The sequence below is a fragment of the Barbus barbus genome, assembly GCF_936440315.1.
Source record: "Barbus barbus genome assembly, chromosome: 41".
NCBI lineage: Eukaryota > Metazoa > Chordata > Actinopteri > Cypriniformes > Cyprinidae > Barbus > Barbus barbus.
In genome coordinates, this window is record NC_136719.1 from 14,955,597 (window position 1) to 14,980,754 (window position 25,158).

The 25,158-nt window shown below is 38.7% G+C and overlaps 1 protein-coding gene across 1 annotated transcript in view; it reads left to right on the top strand.

Moving 5' to 3' along the window:
* Positions 1-25,158, top strand: part of LOC306860919 (uncharacterized protein) — a 63,586-nt gene that overhangs the window by 22,581 nt on the left and 15,847 nt on the right. The window contains exons 3-11 of the mRNA XM_079402943.1: positions 15,512-15,684; positions 16,010-16,230; positions 17,165-17,322; positions 17,498-17,586; positions 17,669-17,888; positions 19,486-19,807; positions 19,919-20,025; positions 20,207-20,428; positions 21,781-25,128. Coding sequence (XP_079259069.1) covers positions 15,512-15,684; positions 16,010-16,230; positions 17,165-17,322; positions 17,498-17,586; positions 17,669-17,888; positions 19,486-19,807; positions 19,919-20,025; positions 20,207-20,428; positions 21,781-25,128 — 4,860 coding nt within the window. The remainder of the gene's footprint in view (positions 1-15,511; positions 15,685-16,009; positions 16,231-17,164; positions 17,323-17,497; positions 17,587-17,668; positions 17,889-19,485; positions 19,808-19,918; positions 20,026-20,206; positions 20,429-21,780; positions 25,129-25,158) is intronic.

Sequence of the window (25,158 nt, forward strand, 5' to 3'; positions counted from 1 at the left end):
ACCGTTTCACATTTTAATTATCATTAAAACTGTATTCGATTACAACGATTTGAACAACTCACGATAAATAAATACTGTCCAGCATAAAGCAGTTTTAAGTAACAGTCTCACGTGCGCACAGCAACAGAGTAGTTTCGTTTTGAGTGAAAATAGGGTGGAAAAGCTGGGAGGTTTTAAGACTGCTGAGGGAACTATGCAAATTAAATTATGAATGTACCTCTGAAGGTTCTGAATGTCTTCAGAAACGATTCGATGGCATTTTGTTTTCATCTTCGCTCCATGTAATACCTAAAGAAGTGTTCTTGATCACAATACTGCTTTGTTCACTGAGTTTACAGGAAACGGCTGTTATTCAGCTTTTCCATATAAAGCGCCACCTGCTGTCAGTGAGTGGATTTACAGAGACTTAGATTTACATTCAGCCTGTGTGCAGTTTCTGTCTGGCCAAAAACTGACCGAATCTGCATGCCCTGATGAAAAACAAGCTTATGGGGATTCTACACATTTAAACAATTCAGATAAGTTATCTAGAATTACTTTTGGAGCAGATAAAATGCATATAATCCTTTTATTAATCAATTATCATTTTGACTTAATCCTTTTCTTTATTTAAAGGTTGAAATGTGAGGTTTACATTTTTATTAAACTTTTTCAAAGCTTTATTTGAACATTTACATTAGATATTTGAACATGCTATTAAACTGGTGTCATTTAAAATCCGAACATCATTGGTCATGTTATTGTTTTAGTGATTATGCAAACAAAAAGTAATTTTATTTGTTGGTTTTTAAATATAAAACTTTGAGATTTGTGTGTCGGTACTTTTTGAATATCTCCAGCACATTTTAACAATACCGTGATTATTGATAACCATGATAATTTTGGTCACTATAATCGTGATAAGAAATTTTCATACCGTTACATCCCTACATGCGCTACATGAAGAAAAAATGCATTGGTGGTCTAGCAGAAGGTCTAGCGTGAATTAGCAGAAGGCGAACATTCGTTTCGCGCTCGGTGTGAAAGCAACGTTCGCGGACTATTCGCCTCGCTTTTTCGCATCGCGCTCAGTGCGGAAAGGCCTTTACTGTTGAGCCATGCTATTCATGTCATTCTACCCTGTGCAATATTTGTTTACAAGTGACATGATCAAAATGTATTTGTATGACAATTAATCATTAGCCAAAACTGCATAATAGTGACAGTTGTATTGTCAAGAAAATTCAGGTAAGAACTCTAAACTGTGCATACAATACAATCGAAAGTGCTGAAGGAGTGTGTAAGAGGGACTGGGTGATAGATGAGCCAAATAGAGGATTAACATGGCATCAGTCCCAGAGAAGCTGAGTGGTTAATGATAACCGCACACAGCCTTATATATGCAGAGATGCCCAAACAACCTGATCTAATGCACTTACAAGGAATCATAAAATGGCTCTGTTATGCCTTTGGACTTTCATGTGATTAGAGTTTCACTCATTTTTCTAAACTTCAATTAAAATTAAAGATGACGCTAAAGAGCATTATCGCATGAGCAAGAGTGCTGTTCTGAATATCAGCGGCCTCATGTTTCAGGTAGCCTTGCAGATATTTAGTACAACAGCAGGATTTCCTCTCACTGCTCAAAGCTTTTCTGTTAGCGCTCTGGGTTTTTCATTTCTCACTCCCCAGTGAGAGAAACCCCGTTCTAAGCAATCCTAGAGCAAAAAAAAACATGCATCTCTGTCTTTCATAAAACCAGTTTCCCGCCACAGGCAAAATCACACACATCTGCTTTAATTACAGTTAACGTGAGCACAAAACTGATGATTTGCAATTATCTCTCTTTTAATGAGCAAAATTACTTCCTGGGTATTCTTTCATGTATGAATTCTCATGAAACAATCCTTAATAGCCTGATAAATGATCAGAATTGTATATTGGTCTGTCCTTCGTAACTCCATGCCTAATTGAATCACAAAAAATGACTGTTGGAATTGGTTTCAACAATTTTTATAAGCTTTTTCAACTTTAGAATGCCATCAAAACATAAGATCGAAGAACTATAAAAACAATGCTGTGGAGCTCTGACTGAGACACTCCTAAGTGATTATAAGAACATGAGACAAGTGAGGTGTGAAGAGTCCCTCTCACTGTAGGCTTGCATATCCGGTAACAACAGCCTGCACGTCTTGCTTTGACATGCTCTTCTCCCAAGGCATTCATGAAAACAATGTTTGAGTTCTTTATGTAAATGAAAGGTAGAAATACATTGTTTTTATTAATGAAGCGCTTGTCATTTTCTTCAATGGATGTCCATACATGTAAATAAGCATGTTTGAACATGGGTTTGGCCTTATTTTGAATAACCTGTTCATGTTAGTTGAGGTGAGGTCTGGATTGCTTTCACTTTTATTTCTAATTTGGAGATTCTTCCCTGTTTCTAGTATTCATTTTACTATGATAGAAGAACACCTCTCGATGTACGTTACGTAATAATAAAGGACAGCGTAGGTTATTTCAGAACAGTGCTACTCTGCCCGTCCTCGCTGAGTCCAGACAGATTTGTACTGGGTGCCAGTAAGAGCAGTAGTGAGGTTTAGAAGGCATGTTGTTCTGTCATTTCAATGACTATTTTGTTGTCTGTATGGCCTGGATCCAGATAAAAGTGGACAAGTGCATAACCCTGTAATGTGAATTTGGCTAATTATGCAACTAAATAAGCCGAGCAGTGCTGGGTAGACAGATATTCTTTCACAGCCTCCAGATTGTTTGTTGAAGATGTTTCTGTCTGGCCTGAATGTCCTTTAATGACACCTTACCTTAAAAAGCTTTAGTATGGGATTAACTTTGTAATTTTAAGAATGTATGAAAATATAAACTGAAACAGAATAAAATGTCTTTGAAACTGAAAAAATAAATAATTGCATGCAAAATTCTTGACAGCATGAGGGTGAGTAAAAGATGAGAGAAGTTTTATTTTTGAGTGAACTATCCCCTTAACAATCATATGTTGTTGGTATGCTAATTCAAGATCAGCATAGACTAATAAGAATAAAGTGCAACCTCTTGTGTGCGTGTGAACTTCTTTTGTTTAAATCTAGAGGTCCAAAGAAATGAAAATATTTGCATAATATCAGGTGGCATTCAAAGGTGATGTGTCTGAACAAAATAAGATTCTGAGGGGGGGCAATGGATCTCTGGTACTACACTGCATCCTCTGGGTCAGCATCAGAAGTTTGGTTATGGAAAAGTTGCTCCGCTCCCTGGAAATTGAGAAAGATGTATTCTAGTCTAACAATACCAGCTGCTTTGAACTCCCATGACACATTTCAAACTTAAAATATTTCAAACAAATAAATATAAAATTAAATAATTATATTGTGTATGTATTAGTAATTTTAATTTGGTAATAAATACATCAAAATGATGCACCATTTATCATCTGTAATCCCGTTGTGTAACCATTAGATGGCTGTATAGCCCTATATATCCATGACTGAGTATATCCTAGTTGCTGGAAACTGATTTCAGTCATAATTATCTGTATGTATTAGGTTTTGCATTTGGATACATATTTAGGCATTATTAAAGACTACTTTTTGTCAAAGTTTGTCCCCCCCGTTTTCATCTGAAGTGATCATTTTTGCATTGTTATTAGTCAAATCTGGACACAGAAAAAGCATGGTTAAAAAGGCTTTACATTGCCAAAGTTGACAGTGCAGTGATTGATAGTGCACTTGTAAAATAGCATCGGTCATTGTCAGATACAGTACATTTAGTACTGTACATTAGGCTATGTGCTGGGGGGAAATATGAACTAATCGAAGCAAATATGATCTAAGTGAAGGCTATAACTGTATGTAGATAACCAGGTTCAGAAATGATTGGGCTAAATCAAGACAACTTACCGTGAGTATCCTGATTACAACGATGATTGATGATAATGATGATGATATCATTCGCTGTGCTATTCCTTATAAATCATCTCAACAATGTAGTGTAGCAGAAGAACAATACTGATAAAAATAATTATAGTACAAATATTTATATATTATTTTATATCATTAAAATGAAATAGGAAGCCGCTAAGAGACGCTCAGATCCACACTGACGCTTCACTTCCAGGTCAAGCTGTTGTCAATCAAAAACTCAGTAGCCAATGAGAACACACCACTGCTAGCCCCGCCCCCACAAGAGATTTGTGCCAGAATGGCGAACGAAAACTTGACAATCGTAAATGAAAACTTTAGAAGCGTAAATTAAAGCTCTGGAAGCGTATTTGTAAGTACAGATCTGCGAATGCATGTTTTGCGACTGTTTTCTCCTCTTTCAGTGTATTAAAAACGAAGTCAAAAACTTTGCATGCAGTTATTTATTTTTTCAGTTTCAAAGACACTTTATTCATTTCCAATTTATGTTTCTTGAAAATTTACATTCATTTTAATTGGCACAAAATTAATCCCATACTTTAGAAGCTTAAAGCTAAAAGTTGTTTGTTATATCATTGCAGGAGCAAATGTGGATTTATGTTGTTTACTCTATTGTCACTTATGTGTTGCTTATCTGATATCTATTTATTACAGTAGCTCATCAAAGTCTCATTTGTTGCATTGAAAAGCCGATAACACTTTAGAATAGGGAACAGTTATTCACTATTAACTACGACCTTTCCCTCAATAAGTTCCTAATTTGCTGCTTATTAATAGTTAGTAAGGAAGTTAAGTTTAAGTATTGGGAGGGATGTAGAATAAGGCATTCATTTGTGCTTAATTACTGCTAATAGATGGCCAATATTCTAGTAATATGCAATAAAGTGTTACCGAAAAGCCTTATCAAAACCTCATCCCACACACTCACATACACATTTGTTTGAGTATCATGTTGGCAATGCGCGATATATTGAGTATCAGCAATAAATAAATCAATACAACTATTGTATAGGAGCAGGGGTTTATTTTGAGTTTTTTAAATTAAATTATAAATGTAAAAAATAAACCCTGCATTGAGTCGTTCACAATCAGAACATCTATTTAGGAAAAAATGGGGTGAATTTCCATTCCATGCCAACTTTAAAAAAAATACTAATTTAATAACACTTAAAAGTAATCTAGCAACGTTTTATGCCTAAATTCACTTGTAGCATTTAAACTGGCTGTTTTCAATTTGTCAAAACTACAAAATATGTATAAAATTGTAATATTGACAGTTTAATGATTGTTAGGAATAACATGGAAAAAAAGATCAGCTTGTTAGTATTGGTTTGATATTTAATAACGTTGCTTCTCTAGGAACTTTCCCTTGACATCTGGGAGTAATTATATTTTCTAAATCCATTATTTATGTTTATTAAGCCATGGTCCTTATGGGGACCAATCGCTGGTCCCAACAGTGTGTTTTCAGTTTATACTATCCTAGTGGGCACATTTGCAGAGGTGTAAAAAGTACTCAAATTTTACTCAAGTGAAAGTAAAGATACTCTGTGAAAATTTTACTCCATTAAAAGTACAAATATCTGGCCAAAAACATACTTGAGTAAAAGTAAAAAAGTAAAGTAAAAAAACTTTAAATTGTACTCAAGTATTAAAAAAGTTGTACTTTTTTTCTGACAGACATACAAAAGTTTTGTTAAAGGGAGAAAAATACAGGATTTTCAATTCAAATTTATTTGTATAGTGCTTTTCACGATACAAATTGTTGCAAAGCAGCTTTACAGAAAATTTAAGTTTCTACATTATATTTAGGAGTAGGTTATTGGTGGTACAGTAAAAGTCATGCAGTTAGTTAAATTTTATATATTTATGTGTGTATATATATATATATGTGTATGTGTATGACTTTCATTTATCAGATGAACACAAACGAAGATCTAAATGATCTAAACTAAACCATCTTTTTTCGTATATCAAGTTTGGGATGTCCAAAAATGACACTTCAAAAACTACACAAAGTGAATATGACAGTAGCCCATACAACCACTGTTAATGAATCAGTGAAACAATGAAAATTACAAATACTAATATTTTAAACTTGACCACTTGTTCACTTTGTATGGTTTCTGAAGTGGTTCTGTCCCCTTGCATTATCTGGACTTTAAAGTCTTTGCTTGTGTTCATCTGAAGAAAGAAAGTCATAAACATTTGGGACGACATGAGTCTTAATTTTTGGGTGAAATATCACTTTTAATAACAATGTGATGCAGAGGTTAGAAACATTCCAGACAGAATGCAAGAATGGGATGAATTAATGAGGAGAGTCATAGAATTAAAACATACAACGTTAACGTTTTGAAAGGCCACTTTTTTGTGTTTTCTATGTCACTGGTCTAAAAGGATCATTAATCTTTTAATTGTTTATTTGGGGCATTTTTTGTGGTCCAAATTCCTACTCAATGCGTCATATAATGACATATTATTAATACAACTTATCCACTACCTGGTAAGAACGTCACTAAACATGAATAACAATTAAGGAAATATACAATGTTCATTTAAACACTTTTTTGGAGATTTGTAACATTTTAATAAAAAATAATAATTCCCACAAAAATATTATATTTCAATTTCATCACTGATTTTATTTGCACTAAATCTTGTGCATTCAGCCAATATTACACAGCTAATGGCTGTATCAAAACAAATAATAATTAATAAAGTTTTTTGGGGGGGAACGCAGCTTTGCTACCTCAACATACTTCCTCAGATTTGATGGTGAACTTTTGAACCCAGACATTTACCTGATGAAAGTCATAACTGAAGTAGAACTGTGTGCTTGATGCGTGAAAACAATGATCATTGGTTCATTGGTCAAGCACGCACGTTTGAGCTTCCATTTCCCATATTTAATGTGTATAAGATAAAATTCTAATTTAATGTACTTTTTAAGTTAAAATAAAATTGTAAGGAGTAAAAAGTACTGTTTTTTTTTTTTTCTTCAGAAATGTAATCAAGTAAAAGTACAAGTAGTCAGTTTAAATTGTACTTGAATAAAGTAAAAATCCCCCAAAATAATACTTAAGTAATCAAGTATAATTAATTATTAATAAGTATTTTACACCTCTGCACATTTGTTCCCCACAATGTGGGCATAACCTGACCCATACATGCACACAAACGTCCACACACACTGGAAGAGAAGGGACTGTTGAGATGGGGATTAACTGCGTTAAAACAATTGAAAGAGTGGAAAATTTGTTCACATTTCAGTTTATCCCTCTGTTCTGTCTCGTATAAAGTTTTAGTGAATATATCTTAAACACATTTTTGAGTTTGTCAGTTGAAGTTTCTTTCTTAATGTATTACATTGTGTGAGTGCTGATGCAACTCCGATTTATTACGTGCTCTTGAACTACAGTGTTGTGTGCCTTTTTGTTTTGCATGTGTGTGAGGCGTACAGTGTTGGAGGGGTGTTCTCTCTGTCCGTGTGATTGAGTATACAGGGTGATCCAGGGAGTTAATTACAGTGGGTGCCTGTCAGGCCTGAACAAAAAGCCTGCACAGACAGCACAACTCGCGAAGAAACACAACTGGCTGAATGCAAGCAGCCCAAACCAGACCAGTCTGCACCATCTCAGCTCCTGCAACAACAAAACACACTCCAGACCATAGAATTTTTATTTTTATTTTTGACATTTTACAAGGAGTAAAAATAAAACTGCAGTTACTGGATGCTTGTCTTTTTATAAATAGACTAGCTGAAACACCGTTTATACAGTGAGTGAAGCACTAGATATATGAATATTCATGTTGGATTGGGGTCTTCTGTAGCTTTACTAGTCCGAACGTGGGTGTTATGAAGGATCATATGCTCTGGAAGCAGTGGTCACAAAATCCATTGAACAGACTTGTGATTTTAAATGTATAATTTATGGCATCATGCGATTCATTTTAGTCAGAAAGTTGGCAGAAAAGGTCCATAATGAAGTCAGAAATAGGAGCTTTTTAGCAATACTAAGTTGTACTGTCTCTCTCCCAGACTAAACTCATTTAATTCAGAGTAATGTACCGTGAGCGCAGCAGAACTTTTCACCCCATCAGTTGTGGTCAAATTTGATGTCAGACATTCAGTGACATCACGTGGCTCTGAGTAAAAGAGAAACCGAGGCAATGGCTCTGTGTGAATGTCTTCATTCTGATGGCAGAGCTCTGAGCCATATGTTAAACACAGAGGCCAATCCCATCTGTGCAAAGGTCAGTGTCCTCAACATTTCAGTAGGATCACGTTCAGACATACAGAGTGTGTTCCGGCTAGGCGTTTTAAGTTTTAAAGGTACACTCGGTAATGAATGGTACTTTTGAAAATGTTTAAATCATTTACAGTCACATGATGAGATGAAGACTCCAATCATATCAGTAATGTAAAAAAATCTATTTTGCAGAGCAGGTATTGGGGCTGACACGTTAAGATCACATGACTATCCAACTATCTTTCACTTTATCTCTTTCAGACATTTTTGCTCACAGATTTCATGAAACCATCTAAAACTATTAGTTCATCATAAAAAAATATGTATTGTTATTTTAAAAATAGAAATATATTTTTCTAGAGCTCTGTTTTTAATACAAGTGCTTAATGACTCCCTGTCTACAGTTTTTAGTCATTATCGTCAAACATCAGTCTGTTCAGTTATTTATAAAATGTGCTTCTTTGAGTAATACATATTCATTTGTTCTAGCTATTAGTCTAAGGCCCAATCCCAATTCTATTTTATACCCCTTCCTCTTGTCCCTTAAATGTTAGTTTGTCAAGGGGGGTAGGGGTGAAAATATTCCCCTTAGAAATGGGACACCACTACTATACTGTTACATGTCGTCATACGTCACCTAGCTCCTACAATAGCACCCAATGTCTATGGTGGTTATCGTCCTGTTCAGATATGAAAATATGTTGTGGCACTATCATGCAGTCAGTAATGATTTAGGGCTGCACGATAAATTGCATGCAATTGTCATGCGCATCTCATCAGTAAAGCCGGTTCTGTGATTTAGTATTAAATCTCCATCATGCGCTTTCAGATGGAGCTGTATTTAATACACAGAGCCGTAGTTCACTGACAAGCTACGCAATATCACATCCATAATCGAAGGCGATTCATCTGTGATTATGAACGTGATATTGCGTTGCTCGTCAGTGAGCTACGGCTCTGTGTATTAAATACCGCTCCATCTGAAAGTATGTGATGGAGATTTACAAATGATTACTTTTCATTAAAATCGTTTATTAATGCCAAAAATGCTTACAAAATGTGCGCTTGGGCAGCCATGTTGCCGCTGTAGCCAGTTTATGCTGAGGTAATTCTAATACCCCTTCGTTTGAAGGGTGGTCCCGAAAAATCTTAATGTAAAGGGCTATCTTGCCCTTTCCCCTACCCCTATCCTCCAACCAAAAGAGAATCAAGACACCCCTACCCCTTCACGTAAATGCGTGAAACGGAGGGGTAAGTGTAGGAGTAATGGGTAGAATTGGGATTGGGCCTGAGTCTCGATATTATACGTTTGAATAATTTTGTCATGCAATCAGTTGTTTGTAATAGTGCTTTTATTAGCTATTAAAGGATTACTCAAACTATCTAAATGTTTCTTGTTATGTTTGTTTTCACTAGCGCACACACATATACATGAAGACAGGCATGTGTCTTCATTGCTATGCATTGAGTTAGTGGGTATTATGTTGCTTTTGCCATGAAGCTGTATTATAGTGAATGTGTTAGTAATATGAGCTGATCATCCACCCTCCCTTTCCTCTTCATTGCAGTTAAACCCAAAAGGCGTATCAACTAGCACAATAATAAAAAGATGATAGTCATGATTGCTTTACACATCACCCGGGATCAGAGAATTTGTTTAGATTAGTAAACGTGGATGGCACAGCTAAACTCAATTTAAAAGCCATGATGTATGCATTGTGTACTACTGCTTATGTTTCATCAGCGCACGGGGAGTTCAGCATGCATTCATGTGCAGTGTTTTTGTGGGCTTTTTCGGGCTGAACAGGTGACAGGTCCTGAAGTGTTTCTTTTTGTGGAAAGGGTCTGGTTGGCTTAGGCTTTACGCGGTTTACGGTAGCCTGAGTTACTGGAGTCTCACCTGACAACTGAACAAACACACGGACAAACTCAGCATGGAATTCTTTAACATGGAAATTCAACTTGCATAATGTTTGAAGTGTGGTTGACAGGTTGCCTTACCAGTTTTTCTCATTTCAATGTGTGGCGTCGTTTGTGACTAATAAGCCTTAGATATTGAATGACCCAAACTCTTTACCAAGCGCCATGGTCAGTGATTTTGCAACCTGGAAGGTTCAGGTTCAAATCCTGTATCTGTTATTCCATAAAAGGGAAATTTCAGCCGGATAGCCAGACAATAGTGTGTGAACGCAAACAATGTCCATTTGGTTTTACATGACATGACTAATCACTCACTTTCTTAATTCTTCTCACCACTGCTGACCCAGGTTGCTGAACATAATGCTTTAAAAGCCAGGACAAGACACTGTCATGAAGAGGCCAAAGGAACGGTGAAACTCAGAGAGACATAGGCGCCCTTACAAGACACTAACTCAGCATTCAGAGTTCACATGCACACACACTCATGTTAGCTTTTAGCCTGCAAAACACAGAGCTCAGCATGAATTTTCAATGCACCACAAAACAGGAAGCATCTGTCAACACAAAGAAACCTTGTTGTGGTGCTGGAAATGTATAGTCAAAGTTCAAGAATCGGGGTGATGCGTGGGTTTGTTTGTAACTGTTATAAGCTTTATGTTAATAGATTTATGATTCTGAATAGTTGTTGATCAATATGGGTTTTTCGATGAGACCTTATTAAACTTGAATGTTTGGTCCCACCAATCAAATATATTTGATTTCAACCTTGACTAGGTCTAAACAAATTCTGTGTACATGCAAGAGGTGGGGGTAAAATCCATTCCCTGAATCATCATGCTTTCCTAAACGATTCCGGATCGATCCTCAAATTCATTAGAATTTAAATTAATTATTAATAATTCTGGTTATTGAAAATGCTTACATAGGGCAAAACATTATAGATAAGTGCCTCACTGTGTACAGCACTACAAAAATGGCATAGAAGGCATATCTGCAGTGGCATTTATACCATGAACATTATGCTTGCACTGTACAAACAAGCACACACGGGAGCATTCAACACCACACAGAATCTGCACAGAAAAATCTGCACCTCTCCAGATTTCCTCTTATTCTGTTTTTATTGGCTGATCAAAGCAGACATACTTTAGCATGGTGTTTATGTGGAACCTTCACAGAATTAGCAAGAGACACCTTGATAAATATTTGTGCCTTTACGCTGTTGCTGAACTGATTTATGATAGTTTTGGAAACAAATTATGACTCATTGAATTGAAATTAAATTGACTGCATATGCTTTAAAAAGTCTGAAGTGAAGTGAATAAATGCAGGGGCTTTTGCTTGGTAAGATTTTTAAAAATGTTTTTGAAAGTAGTCTCTTTTGCTCACCAGACCGGCATTAATTTGATCAATAACAACAGTTACAATGTGAAATATTATAATTTAAAATAACTGCATTTTGCTTTAATATGATTTGAGATGTAATTTTAAAACAAAGCAAAATTTTCAACACCCATTATTGCAGTCTTCAGTGCCACATAATCTTTCAGCCCCAAATCATTTTAATATGATGATTTGATGTTTAAGAAACATTTCTTATTATCAATGTGAAAGCACTTGAGCTGCTTAATATTTTAGTGTGAACCATGATACATTTGTTTTTCAGAATGTATAATTTATTTTAGAAATATTTTGTAACATAAATCTTTTGACTGTCACTTTTGATGTTTTTGCTCAATAAACATTTATATTTCTTTCAAACAAGAAATCTTACTAACGCCAAACTTTTGAATGGTAATGCATGCAAAGAATTTTGTGAATGACTGGTGTTTAGATTACGTGGTGCATTCGTCAGCTCTGTGGGCAGATTGATCATGGGTCTACACATAACTTACTGGCATAGAAAGGAGGAAAAGAAAACGAGAGGCCTCAGCTTCCACAGAATACTTCCTCTAACACCTAGTTAGTTGATGCCTTAAAAGAGAAGGGGGAGCAGAGAGGATGACATGATTTACAGATGGAAGTTTAACAACAGAGAAACCTCATTACATGGCAAATCAGATTTACGCCACAAAACAGCCTCCAGAAATTAGCAATGGGGTCTGGCTGCAGACTTGCACTCTAAGACACTTGCGCTTTCGCGAGTGACGTCACTTGCAGTCTTTTTTATTTTGTTCTATTTATTGATATTTTTTTTTGTTTGAATCTCTCAACATTTTACAACAGTAGCTAGGTGGTGAAGACAAGAAAAAAGAAACTAAATTACAATGTCACTTGCAATCGCCGTTTGCACTCTCTGCTACCTGCGACGTCACTTGCATTCGACACAAATCGTGTGCGTTGCCAATGGAGACAAGACATCATCTGTAGAAGAAAAAAAACTTGTCCTCCCATACAGCAAAACGCTTAATGTGGCATAATGGACTATTAATAATATTATGATAATAATAATAACAACAAGGGACTTAAGCCGAGAACACACTACACGATTGTGCGGCCGATTATGAATGGAATTTATTACTGGCAGCTGATCGTGCCCAGTCGGACCGGGTCTGTTCCAGTTGGGCTCAGTCGCTGTTTGCAGTTGGCATAAAAATCACATAGTGTGTGGCGTCTAAAGATTATAATCTTAGAATTCAAGAACCAGTCGTTTTCACAAAGATTTTTTAAAACGTTTAATATTTACGACTGACACCCGCGATTGTATGTGGTTATGCAGTGGAGATGTGTTCACTGTCAAACATCATTTTTTTTTTTTTGGTTCGGCAGAATTTGTCCAATCGTGACCTGCTGTCGTTAAGTGTGTTGTGTAGTGGAGTCACTCAGTCATTAGGTTTGTGCTCCTTTCCAATCGTCAAAGACTAAAATCTGCTCCAGTCGATGGAAACAGTCGTTAAGTGTGTTGAGGTCAGTCTTGGAATGTTTCAGCTGGTCGTGTAGTGTGTCCCCAGCTTTAAGGGTATTATGTAGTCTTTGACTAAGATGATAAAGACAATTCATTAGCCTACAAGTCAGTTTATTCTATTTGGAAAAACGTTTAACGTGAAACTTTGCATGTTGCGTTTATTCTGGGCTCACCTGCCTGTACATTTTAATAACGATGATGAGCATATTGAGTTTGCTCTTTATCATTTTAGTCAATTATGCCACATTATCCCACGTTTTGCGGTATGGGAGGAAAATACTATATACATATTCATTATATTAATATACTGTATATTGAATTTGATATTTTAATAGCACTGTCTTAACACATTAAGCCATATTAAGTGTTTATGGTTTTCTGCGGGAGGAAAACGCTTAACGAGGAACTTTGCGCATTGTGTTCATGTTCTGCCACGGATTTGCAGGTCTCGTCTTTTTCTCCTACAGATGACTTGGAGGACCCTGTTCGTTATTGTACTAAATTAGTTTTAATCGTTTAACCCCCACAGCGTCTTGTCTCCATTGGCAACGAACACGATTCGTGTCGAATGCAAGTGACGTCGCAGGTAGCGGAGAGTGACATTGGAATCACCACCAGTCTTCACCTCCTAGCTACTGTTGTAAAATGTTGAGAGATTCAAACAAAAACATAAGCAATAAATAGAACAAAATAAAAAAATATATAAAAGACTGCAAGTGACGTCACTGCAAGTGTCTGAGAGTGCAAGTGTGCAGCCAGACCCTTCTCTAAAATTAGCCCTACTTGTTGATGCATAGACAACAGGCCGTTGCAAAGTTGTTTACAGAAATTAAAGTAAAATTGTCTATAAATCTCATGCAGTAAGATTGCAAAGCTGTCGTTTCTTACTGTTATTTGGCTGTTTATTTTACACACTGCTTACATAACTCATGTTGTGGCCTTTGACCCAGGCATCTTTGGTTATTTTGTAGGTCACACAGACTAACTCTCAAAGCCTAAGGGTCAAGGAATCTCAGTACTTAATTTGTATTCAGCTACATGTACCGAATGAACCCAATGCAGAGTATCACAGTTTAACTAAAAATTTATTTTTTTTGGTCTGTTTAAATCAGAATTCAGAGAGATGTTCTGTCATCACACAGATTAAAGATTACAAGCCTTTTTTTGGGACATCTGTTCAGATTCAGTAAAGAAAAGAAACAAACAGTGGCTTGTCTTAAAGGGATAGTTCATCCAAATATGAAAATTGTCACGATTTATTCACCCTCATGTCATTTAAAACCTGTATAAAAGATGATATTTTAAAAAAATGTCTTGGTGTTTTTTGTCCATATGATGGAAGTCAAAGGGCTCTAGTGTCCTCTACAGAAAAAAACAAGTGGAACATGTTTAAAATAAGAGAGTGAGTAAATAACATAATATTCATTTTTAGGTGAACTGTTCCTTTAAAAATAAATGTTAATATTAATGCATCAAGGCTTCATCTAGCATGTTTTATTAGTATCGTGGGGTTGTTCAGGATGAGCATAGTTAATCATCAGAGTGTCGCATGGCAGCACAAGTGTGTGTGGTGTTCGCCAGTGGAGTGAGTGAGAGTGTGTGTGTTTGGTGTTGGCATTTTCTCCACTGTGTGCCAGCAAAGGGATTTAATCAACATCCGCCACACTGGGGCAATCTGGTCATGGTGGCTGAAATGTGATTTTTAGGCTAATGCTGGGTGTTGCCTCCTTGTCACACATCTCCTTTTTGCCAGCGCCACCTGGTGTCCGTTGAACACTAGTGTACTGTCTGAGCGCATGTGTCCATGCTGAAGCAAGCATTTTGCTGTGATCAGCCATCGATATACAGTACACCTCCAAATAGCTCTCCCTCCATCCCACCTGCCACAGTGCTGTATTGAAACCACCAAAGATGGCAGATTCGCTGATGAATGAGATAACGTAGCGTGTTTGGGAGGGTTACATTCTTGCAGTAAAACTGAATGGATACAAAGCTTTGAACATTCCTCTCTCGCAGCACATTTTTTAAAGGGGAACTCATTTTCTCTCAGCAGCAAGTGTCTGGAAGTGTGCAGTGCTAGCCTATCATGGTATGCTGACATTCATAATTAATGAGGCAATACACTATAATTTATGAGTACTTTGCTGTGAGAATTTAAATCACATTTATATAAAATCACAGACTAGTTAGTTATATTTATGACTTGGTCATTAACATGATTAATAGGACAGTCCATAGCACTTTTGGCTGTGAAAATAATTCTATCTTTCATAGAGAGGATGTTGAAGCAAGAGCTGTTCCATTTCTTATGTCGTTTTTGCTTAAAAGTACAATCATAATTGGGTTAGACATGTCTATATCCCTTTTTCTCTCTCCATTCCAGTCAGTTGGTGGTTTTTTGTTTTTCAGATTGTGAAGTAAAAATGTAGATCTGAGTTTTAAGGAAATTTTAAATCATTACAGGCTACGTATTACTGACATGTACTACAGTATTTCATATGTTTTGTTTGTTTATTTGTCAGGATCGAAAGCTGACCAAAGCGGAGCAGCAGCGGTTTAAAGAGGAGGCTGAAATGCTGAAGGGTCTTCAGCATCCCAACATTGTGCGTTTCTATGACTCGTGGGAGTCTGTTCTTAGAGGCAAGAAGTGCATTGTCCTTGTGACTGAGCTCATGACCTCAGGAACGCTCAAAACGTGTGTATTTAGATTTTTCATTATTTAATATTGAAATAATACACTTATATAAATGTGAAAAGTAAATATTTGTTTGAAAAATAGTAATAGATTTGTACAATAGCTGTAAAAAAAAAAAAAAGATTCATGTGTTGCACCATCAGTTTTTGATCAAATCTGTCTTACGTAGCAGACTTAGCAGAATTTTTGCTGGTATGTGGTGCAAAATGTTACACTTTTATTTTTCATTCAGGCTGTTGCTGCTAATATTAATTCAATATATCATCATCAAGTAAGAATGAAAACATCTTCATGAGAAACTTTTAACTGCTTTTCTCTGCTTCAGGTACCTTAAGCGCTTTAAAGTGATGAAGCCCAAGGTTCTTCGAAGCTGGTGCAGGCAAATCCTAAAGGGTCTACAGTTCCTACACACCCGTACGCCACCCATTGTGCACCGTGACCTCAAGTGTGACAATATCTTCATCACAGGCCCGACCGGATCAGTAAAGATTGGTGACCTGGGCCTTGCCACCCTCATGCGAACATCGTTTGCCAAGAGTGTCATAGGTCTGTGCCTTTCATTCAGTTTCCTGTGGGTAGTAAAAGATGTTCTTGAATATGTAACTGACCTCTTTATAGCCTTTTGGTTAAATGCTTGTCCTGAATGGGGTGCAGGTCTCCCACATTGGTGGCTGTAATTATGGTGCCAGACAAGGATCCAAGAAAAGGTCTCTTCTTGCTTCCTCAGTCTCTTTAGCTCACTTAAATCGTATTGCCACACTGGAGCACACTAAAGGGCACTGCTTGCTGCTCCACATTATTGACGGCAATGTGTGCACACACAAAAACATCAATACCTATTGTTTTGTTTTTTTTAGCACGGAAGGTTAGTATGGCAGATATTCAAATTAGTTCAAGCATAAAAAAGGAAGCAGCACTTCCATTTATAACGCTGTTCTTTTTTAAGAAGGTAAACCTGAAAGCTTGCAGCAGCAGCATACTTGGAAAAATTTCCACAATTATTGCAAGGTCGCTGCAAAGGTATCATGATTAGCAAGATCTGTGAAAGCATCAGGGTGCTGCATAGATGATGATTTCTGCTTACAGTGGCTGAAATCCATCATTAGAATTTCAGAAATTTCGAAATCAAGCCAGAAAAGGGGACACAATTGGTTCAAGGGCTTCTTGATTGCTTCAAATATGATATACTTGTGGTTTGCAGTTGAATCTGAGGTTTGAATTTGTTTTGCCTTTGTGATACATTAAAAAGGTCTCACATGTGGATGGTGCACATTTATATGTTTCAGACTTCAAGGTCATTGTGATAATTAAGTTGTCATAACTACTTGCACATTGATTGGCTGTTGTCAAGGAGAAAAGAAGAAATTAGTTGTACAGATTTGTGATTTTACCATAGCAACAGAAGATAAAGATAGCAGAAATGGCAGACAGATGCAAACAAGAGGCAGGATGTCAAATTAATGTTGTATTGATTTCTCAGGTACTCCAGAGTTCATGGCCCCAGAGATGTACGAGGAGCACTATGACGAGTCAGTGGATGTCTATGCCTTTGGCATGTGCATGCTAGAAATGGCTACCTCAGAGTACCCATATTCAGAATGCCAAAATGCTGCACAGATCTACCGCAAAGTCACTAGTGTAAGTCTTTATATGACTCTCGATTTGTAGGTTATTATTGGGTGAACTTATGCTGAGCCTTTATTCTGACACTCGGTGTAGTCCAGTGTACTTTCAGCCAAGTATGTACAAAGTATGGTTTATTATGGTAGTCTGCTGCATACTTCATAATCTGACACTCAAAACCTTTTTGCAGGGTATCAAGCCTGCCAGTTTTGAGAAAGTAAATGACCCTGAGGTAAAAGAAATCATTGAGGGCTGTATTCGCCAAAACCGACTTGAGCGGTAAGCACATAAACAGTGGAAGTTCTTCTGTAAGTGAAGCGAGAATGCACAGTCATCTAAATTCTCTCTTTTTCACCCTCAGGCTCTCAGTGAAGGACCTTCTAAATCATGCCTTCTTTGCGGAGGACACCGGTGTGCGTGTGGAGCTCGCTGAGGAAGATACAGGCTGCAAAGACTGCCTGGCCCTTCGCATCTGGGTTGAAGAGCCAAAGAAACTCAAAGGCAAGCACAAGGACAACGAGGCCATCGAGTTCAGCTACGATTTGGAGAATGATAGTGCTGAAGAAGTTGCACTAGAGATGGTGAGAAACATAAGAAGACAAGTATTTTAAATCTATAAAAACAGAAATATTATAGACTATAATTTGTGCTGTTTATTTTGATTAATTTTTATAAAGGAACAGTTCACCCAAAAATGTCATTACTATAGCACTAACCTGTTTATAAATTTATAAACCTGTGGGGGATAAAAAAGAAAGTCCTCCTACATTTGTTGATCACTTGTTCATACATATCACGTTCGAGTCCACGAGTTCGCCTACCAATAATATGAGAGGAACACAGCTTTCACTCTCAACCGAACTAACATTACTAGCCAATCAACTGCATTGTTTTTGTGATTTAAAAGACAATTTCCAAAAGTATTAAAACAAGTATCTGTATTTTGTCTCATCTCGAGAGCTAAGTGTATTGTCCCACCTCTAGTGTCAATAAACGGTGATATAGCTCATAATTTTCCAAATGTATGGTATAGCTTTCATTCTTCAGGTCAATGAAGGTTCATGAAGAATAAAAAAGAACAGAAAAAAAGCTGTTCGAATTAGGGATGCATCGATCCGATGCTCAGGATCGGTATCGGCTCCGATACGGTCATTTTCTGCAGATCGGGTATCGGTCAGACGAGACCGATCCAAATCCGATATTGTGCGTATACTATTGTGTTAAGCCCCACAAAAGACACAAAAACATTATAAAGCACCATAAAGTTTTCGTGCACTATATTTCAAGTGTTCTGAAGCTGTTCCATAGTTTAATCTGAGGTACAGATGAATATTTAAGTCTTTAAATTCAAGTTCAGGTAAACTCTTCTCTCCGCCGCGGCTGTCTGTCATCCTCCGTTCAGCATTCAAACTGCGTGTCGCGTTCGGTTACTACAGTCAAACTCTCTTCAAGAGCGCACAGTTACTGAGGTTTAAAACTGTTAAAAGAAAAGGCTTAATAAACTTACGCACAGATTTAATACACTACGCATGAATATCTCTTCCCTTTGTACTTTGAACGTTTCTATGCGGATTCAGAGAGCTGGGCGCTGTGACTCCGTGTCGCTTCAAGCGCATCGTTCTGCGCACGGGATGCGCATAAGCGCTTTCTGCTCCTTTATATTGGAGCCTTACTTATTACAATACTTTTGCGCAATGAAAGATTATTAACAGTATTTCTTGTTCCGTCCTATCTATCATATGTTGCTGCCTTCATTACTGTGCTATAGATTTAAAAGAAATGTCTTTTAATGTTATAGTAGCCTATATATTTATATTTAAATGTATTTGCTTGTTTTTCCATGAATGTATTTTGCACCATATTTTAGAGAGTAACCTTTCTTGATATTGCTGTTTCAAATAGCCCACAAATAATTCAAATAATCTGTAGTCTGAGCCTGTCAAGGGCTATTGGCAATGGCAGATACAATACGTTACTAGTTAGTTTCTTTTTTTTTGTTCGCCAAATAACTCCCCGCAACCCCCAAACCCCCGGAAAAAAAGTTCAGGCTCAGGATTTTTTTTTTTACTTTAACCCCTGTATTAATTTTTTGGTGAATTATCCCTTTAAGACACAATTTACATTCTCCCTCCCTTTGATCTTTTTTACTCATGCTCCAATTCTATTGCTTCTTTATAGGTGAAGTCCGGCTTTTTCCATGAAAGTGATGCTAAGGTGGTGGGGAAGTCCATCAGAGACAGGGTGACTCTGATTAAGAAGTCCCGTGAACGGCGGCAACAACAGCTCCTCCAACAGCAGCAGCAGCAACAACAACAAAGTCGAGATGAGCGCCGTGACTCCGCAGTCCTAATCTCCTCCTTTTCTTATGTCCAGCCTTCCGGCACCACCTCCTCACAGGGCACAGGAGCTGCTGCAGCTGCGGGGGGTCAGGGAGAAGCAGAGGAACTGTCGGAAGTGGACCAACATGTCCAACAGCAAGGCACTGCATTGGGCCTCACAGGTGCACAATTCATTTTGAATCACAATTTATGAATAGGATCTAACAGGTACTTTCAGAAAAATATTTGTTCCAAATTGGTGTAAAAATGTTGATCCACTTTTCCATATTCAGAGGGTGAGAGTCTTCCTGCTGTCAGTGGACAAAGCCAAGTTTTTTCTGTACTTGAGACAGCGAACCAATGTGCTCATGCTCAAACCAGCTACCCCACTGGCACATCTGTAAGTACTGCTACTTCAGGAAACAGTTTCATACTTTGCATACATTTGATCTAGTGCCATACATCCCCAGCTGCCGAGACACCACCATTCTTGCTCATTTGAAACCTTTGATGTCCAGTAAAAAAGTAATTGTTGTTTGAATGTACACTTTGGTTGGATAAGAATTGTTTCCTTTATTTAGGGAATGAAAGGAACAGGGGTTATGTCTCACCCCCAGCTGCTCCCTATTGGTCAGAGCGGAGGGGTTCCAAATGTGCCTGTTGGCCAGAATGGTGGGATATCTGGCATTTCCATTGGCCAAAGTGGTGGTGGGGCTCCTAACATTCCTGTGGCACAGACTTTCATTCAACCAGTTACTATGGCATCACAGGTCCCATTAAGTGCGCCTCAACAATATTCCCAGGTGACTGTCTCCCTCGTGTCCAGCTTTACTGTGTTTTCTTCCTCTCTTGGTCCGCTCTTGCACTGGACACAACAATTCTTATCTTAAACAGATCAATCCAGGGAGACTTGGTACACTTGGTGTCAAATCTTATTTTAGTGGAATATGTTGAGGGAATGCTGGAGTATTTCATTCCTCATATTCTATGCTTTTTTCAGTTGCAGTAACTTTGTGCCGTGTCTATATGTTGTCAGTAACAATATGTAGTCATGGCACTCTATTACTGAAGTATTGCATTGGATTTCCTCTCAGGAATCTCTCTGTGCAGTCTGTGACTTTGATTTAGGTCATGTGCTGAGTTACATGATGTTCACTGACCTACATTTTTAATGTTAGGTCCAGAGAACATATTTGTTGTTGAATTTCACTGTAAAATTGAGTTGATTTATAAGCTGAACCATATGAGTTGGTAATGGCTGTAAGAGCATTACCAGTAAAAGCAAGCAAAATTATATTTATTTGCAGTATTCAATCCTTGAATTGTAATATATTATATATTAAAGTACAGTTTGTTGTCTTATAAAAATGTATGGTTATAGATAGTAATGCATCTATATAATAAAGCAACAGTATTTGAGGGGAAAGCTACAATGTTTACAGAATGGAAATAAATTTCCTGAGGCAGTGAGTTGAAAACATATCTGAATTAAGGCCTATTCACACTAGGAGCAAAACAACAAATCAAAAATTGACCATGTCAAGTGTAATTTGGGGTTTTCAAACTCTGTGAAAGGTTGGCATACCTGACCGAAACTGCTGCCGTTGATGCTATATTATTTAATACAGCATATCGCAATGCTATATTATTATTATTATTTAATATATTGCATTTCTATATAATGCAGTTCCTATTGGCCAATATTCACCAATAGGAATGCATTGTTGTTTTCAGCTGGCCCTTTTTTTTTTTTTTTTTTTTTTGAGGAGCAAAATTGCATTCAGTATGAATAGGCCTTTAGGGTACAGCTTTAGTGGTGGACTAGGTTAACCCAAACTCCATATTTAATGGCTTTCATTCTTGTAATATGGCTACAGTACCTCTGATCTGATGAGACATATAATCAAAAAACAGTAGCATTGATCGTAGGATGAACACAGTCTAAAAATAACCTAATGATGACTCCACATGTGGAATCTTGTTTCATATCATTCGCTTTCCATAATGTCTTGTTTCCTTTGGATGATTAATGAACTGCACTAATGCTTATTCTTGCTCTCTCTTTTTCTCCCTCCCACCACTACCTCCTTCCCCACACCATGCTCTGGCCTGTCCAATCTTCCCAAATAATATCCCAATATGTTTTCCCCACCAGCCCCTTCCACAATACTCAACAGATGTTACATCCTCACAAATGTTACACTCCCGACCCACTGACGCCTCCACTCCCCACAGTTCTCTTGCACAGTCACAGTCATACATCCCCCCAATATCACCCCAGGCACCCATGACTGTCCTCACTTCCTCCATCCCGGCTGGAGAACCTATAGCATCAGCAGGACACATCATGCCACCTATGCAGACCCAAACTTCTATTAGTTCTGTACAACCCACTGATGTTTTGCCCCAGCAAACTATTGTTCAGACGCAACAGCAGGTGATGTCAGAATTGCCCGGAACATTGCAACTGAACATTCAGCAACCAACACCACAAAAGCAGGCAAATGTAATACAGCAGCACCAGACAGTGTTGTTGCCACAGCAAACGGACCATGTTCAACAAATGGCAGTTTTGTTGCAACAGCCACAGCATGTAGAAAAACCCCAGGTGGTTCTGCAGGAACAGCCGCCACATTCCAGTGCTTCTCAGCAGCCATATATCCCATTGCCACAGCAGAAACAGCAAACAATGACCAACCCTCAGCAAAGTGATCTACAGCAGCAAGTGTACATACAACAACCTGCAAGCAAACCCCAACAGCATCAGGTGTCAGTACAACAACCCCCAATGGAACAATATCAGCATCAGACTCAGCAACAGAAGGCACAGCAAGTTTATTTGCAACAAATGTCTGAATCACAAGAGCAGAACATGGCAAAGACATTGGTACAACAGCCGCCAGTACTTCAAACAATCCAGCAGCCATTGCAATTGACGGAGCAACAACAACAGCAACTTCTGATTAGGCAACAAATGGAACGGCAACAGAAAGCTGTTTTGCAAAGTCAAATGGAGAAACAACAACAACAGCAAGTTTATATTCAGCCACCACAACAGCAGCAAGTTGAGCAGCAACAAATTGTTCTGCAGCAACAACAAAACTTGGCGGTACAGCAACAGATTGAGCAGCAGCAACAAGCGTTACAACAACAAAAGCAAATAGAACAGCAGCAAAAGGCCATTTTACAGCAACAGGTAGAACAACAAAGACAACAACAACAGGCTTTGTTTCAGCAACAGCAGTTGGAGCAGCAACAAGCATTATTGCAACAGCAGCAGCGTGAACAACAACAGGCTCTTCTGCAGCAACAACAATTGGAACAGCAAGCTTTGCTACAACAACAGCAGCAACTCCAATTAAAGCAGCAACAAGCTCTTTTACATCAGCAACAGTTAGAACAGCAGCAGCAGGCTTTGTTTAAACAGCAGCAGCAACAACACCAGTTGGGGCAACAGCAAGCTCTTTTACAGCAGCAGCAGCAACAAGCACTCATTCAGCAGCAGCAACAATTAGAGCAAAAAGTACTGCAGCTGCAACAGCAACAACAAATCGAACAGCAAGAAACTTTAAGCCAGCAGCAGCCGTCTCAGCAGATAGAGCAACATGTTCTTCAACAACAGCTGCAACTACAGAAGCCGACAGATCAACAATTGCAACAGCAGATATTTCAACAACAGACCGGACAGCAACAACAGACATTGCTACAACAAAGAGAGTCACAGATGCAGCAACATCTCCTGATGCAACAACACCAGATTAAATTACAGCGACAACTATCCGAAAAACAACTGCAACAAGTTTTATTACAGCAACAACATTTGGAGCAATGTGCTCCTCTGGCAGATCACAGTGGACAACAGCAAGCAACCCTAGTGAAAGCACAGCCTCCGGAGACGATCCAGCAGATTAGTCAAATACAGCACTCTCAACAAATGATTCCCCCACAACCTCAGCCTCTTCTTGCTCAACAAGAAACCGAGCATGTCTTGATTCAGCAGCAACAAGCTGTCCTCCCCCAGGCATCGCACAGACCATCTCTGGTAGAGTTACAAGTTCCAACCCTGGTTCAAGCAGTACCAAAATTGATTAGCGCTCAAATACCTAGCCAAGTACCAGCCCCAGTACTAATCCAGCAACAGGTACCACCACAGATGTCAGCTCAACCTTCAGCGCAAGTTCAGATCCAAAGTCAAGGGGAGCCTGCGATTTATTGTCAGATTCCCTTGCAGACTCAAAGTCATCCTGCACCACAGTCAATGGGAGGCCATATTCAAGCAGGCCAGCTGCAAGTTCCACAACCAACCCAACAAATTACATCTCCAACACAAGTTCCTACACCACAGCCCATTCATTCCTTTACCCCGCCTCCAACACAAATGGTCTCACAAGGGCAAACCCTTCCTTCCCAATCTCAGTTGGTACCACCTCAAGCTGCAGCTTCTCTCCAGTGTCAAGTTGCAGTAGGGTTAGCTACTCCTGCGCCTCTTGTGCATGCTACAGGCCCAGCTGCTTCTACCCTTCTACCCACACAATATGCTCAAGCACCTGTCGCTTCGCAAACCATCCAGTCTGTTCAGCTAGACCTCACACAATCTGTGAAACAACAACAACAGCCGCCTCTGCAGCAATATCAGCAAGCATTACTGTCTCCTGTGTCACTTGCACCTACCATCAACCCAATGGCCACTTCATCCACACAGTGCTTTTTACAACAGACAAACCAATCTCAAATGCAGGCCCAGGCTCCGCAAGTTATCCAAGCTCAGCAGCAACCAGTCAGTGTGGCCTCAATGCAGACAGTCTTGAAGCCCATGCCTCTGATACAACCTCAGGCTGCCCAACCGTATGAGCAGCAGCTGCCTCAAGCCCACCATGTGCAGCAACAGCAACCCCTCCACCATCAGCATCAAGCCCAACCTGTGCAGCAGCTTCTGCAACCAAATGCTATCCTACCACAAGATCTCCACCAACAACCTAGTCAGCCTCAACCAGTACTCCAACATATGCTCCCGATTCACATTGCACCCAGTCGGGTACCTCAGACCCAAGCTAGAACGGTACCACTGTACAGTCAGGTGGTCTCAGGTCCACCACCCTCCCCACAGAACCAGCAGAAACCATCCCTTCCCGCTCAAGCGCACACGCAGACTAGCATGCAGTCACAAGCACACTCAAACTCACAAGCAAAGACCCACATAGAGGCTACTGAGAGTTTTGAGCAGCTTTCTTACTCCCAAACTGCCTTTATTCCATCACAGATCCCCCCAAGTCCATATCATACTTCCCTACAGCCGTCTGCCACACTCCCAGCCCTACAACCATCTGTCCCAATTTCAGAAATTCTTGTTACAGTAGAGGCACAGCTAACCCAGACAAGGCCTGCTGATATGATCCCTGCTTCCCCACCTGTCAGAGCTTCACAGTCCCATGACTCTAATGGATCTGTGTTGCCCACCACCTCGCTGGCAGAAAGTGACGCTACATTGCTGGGCATTGCTCAGGTACAAAAGCACATTAAATTAGTTTCAGAT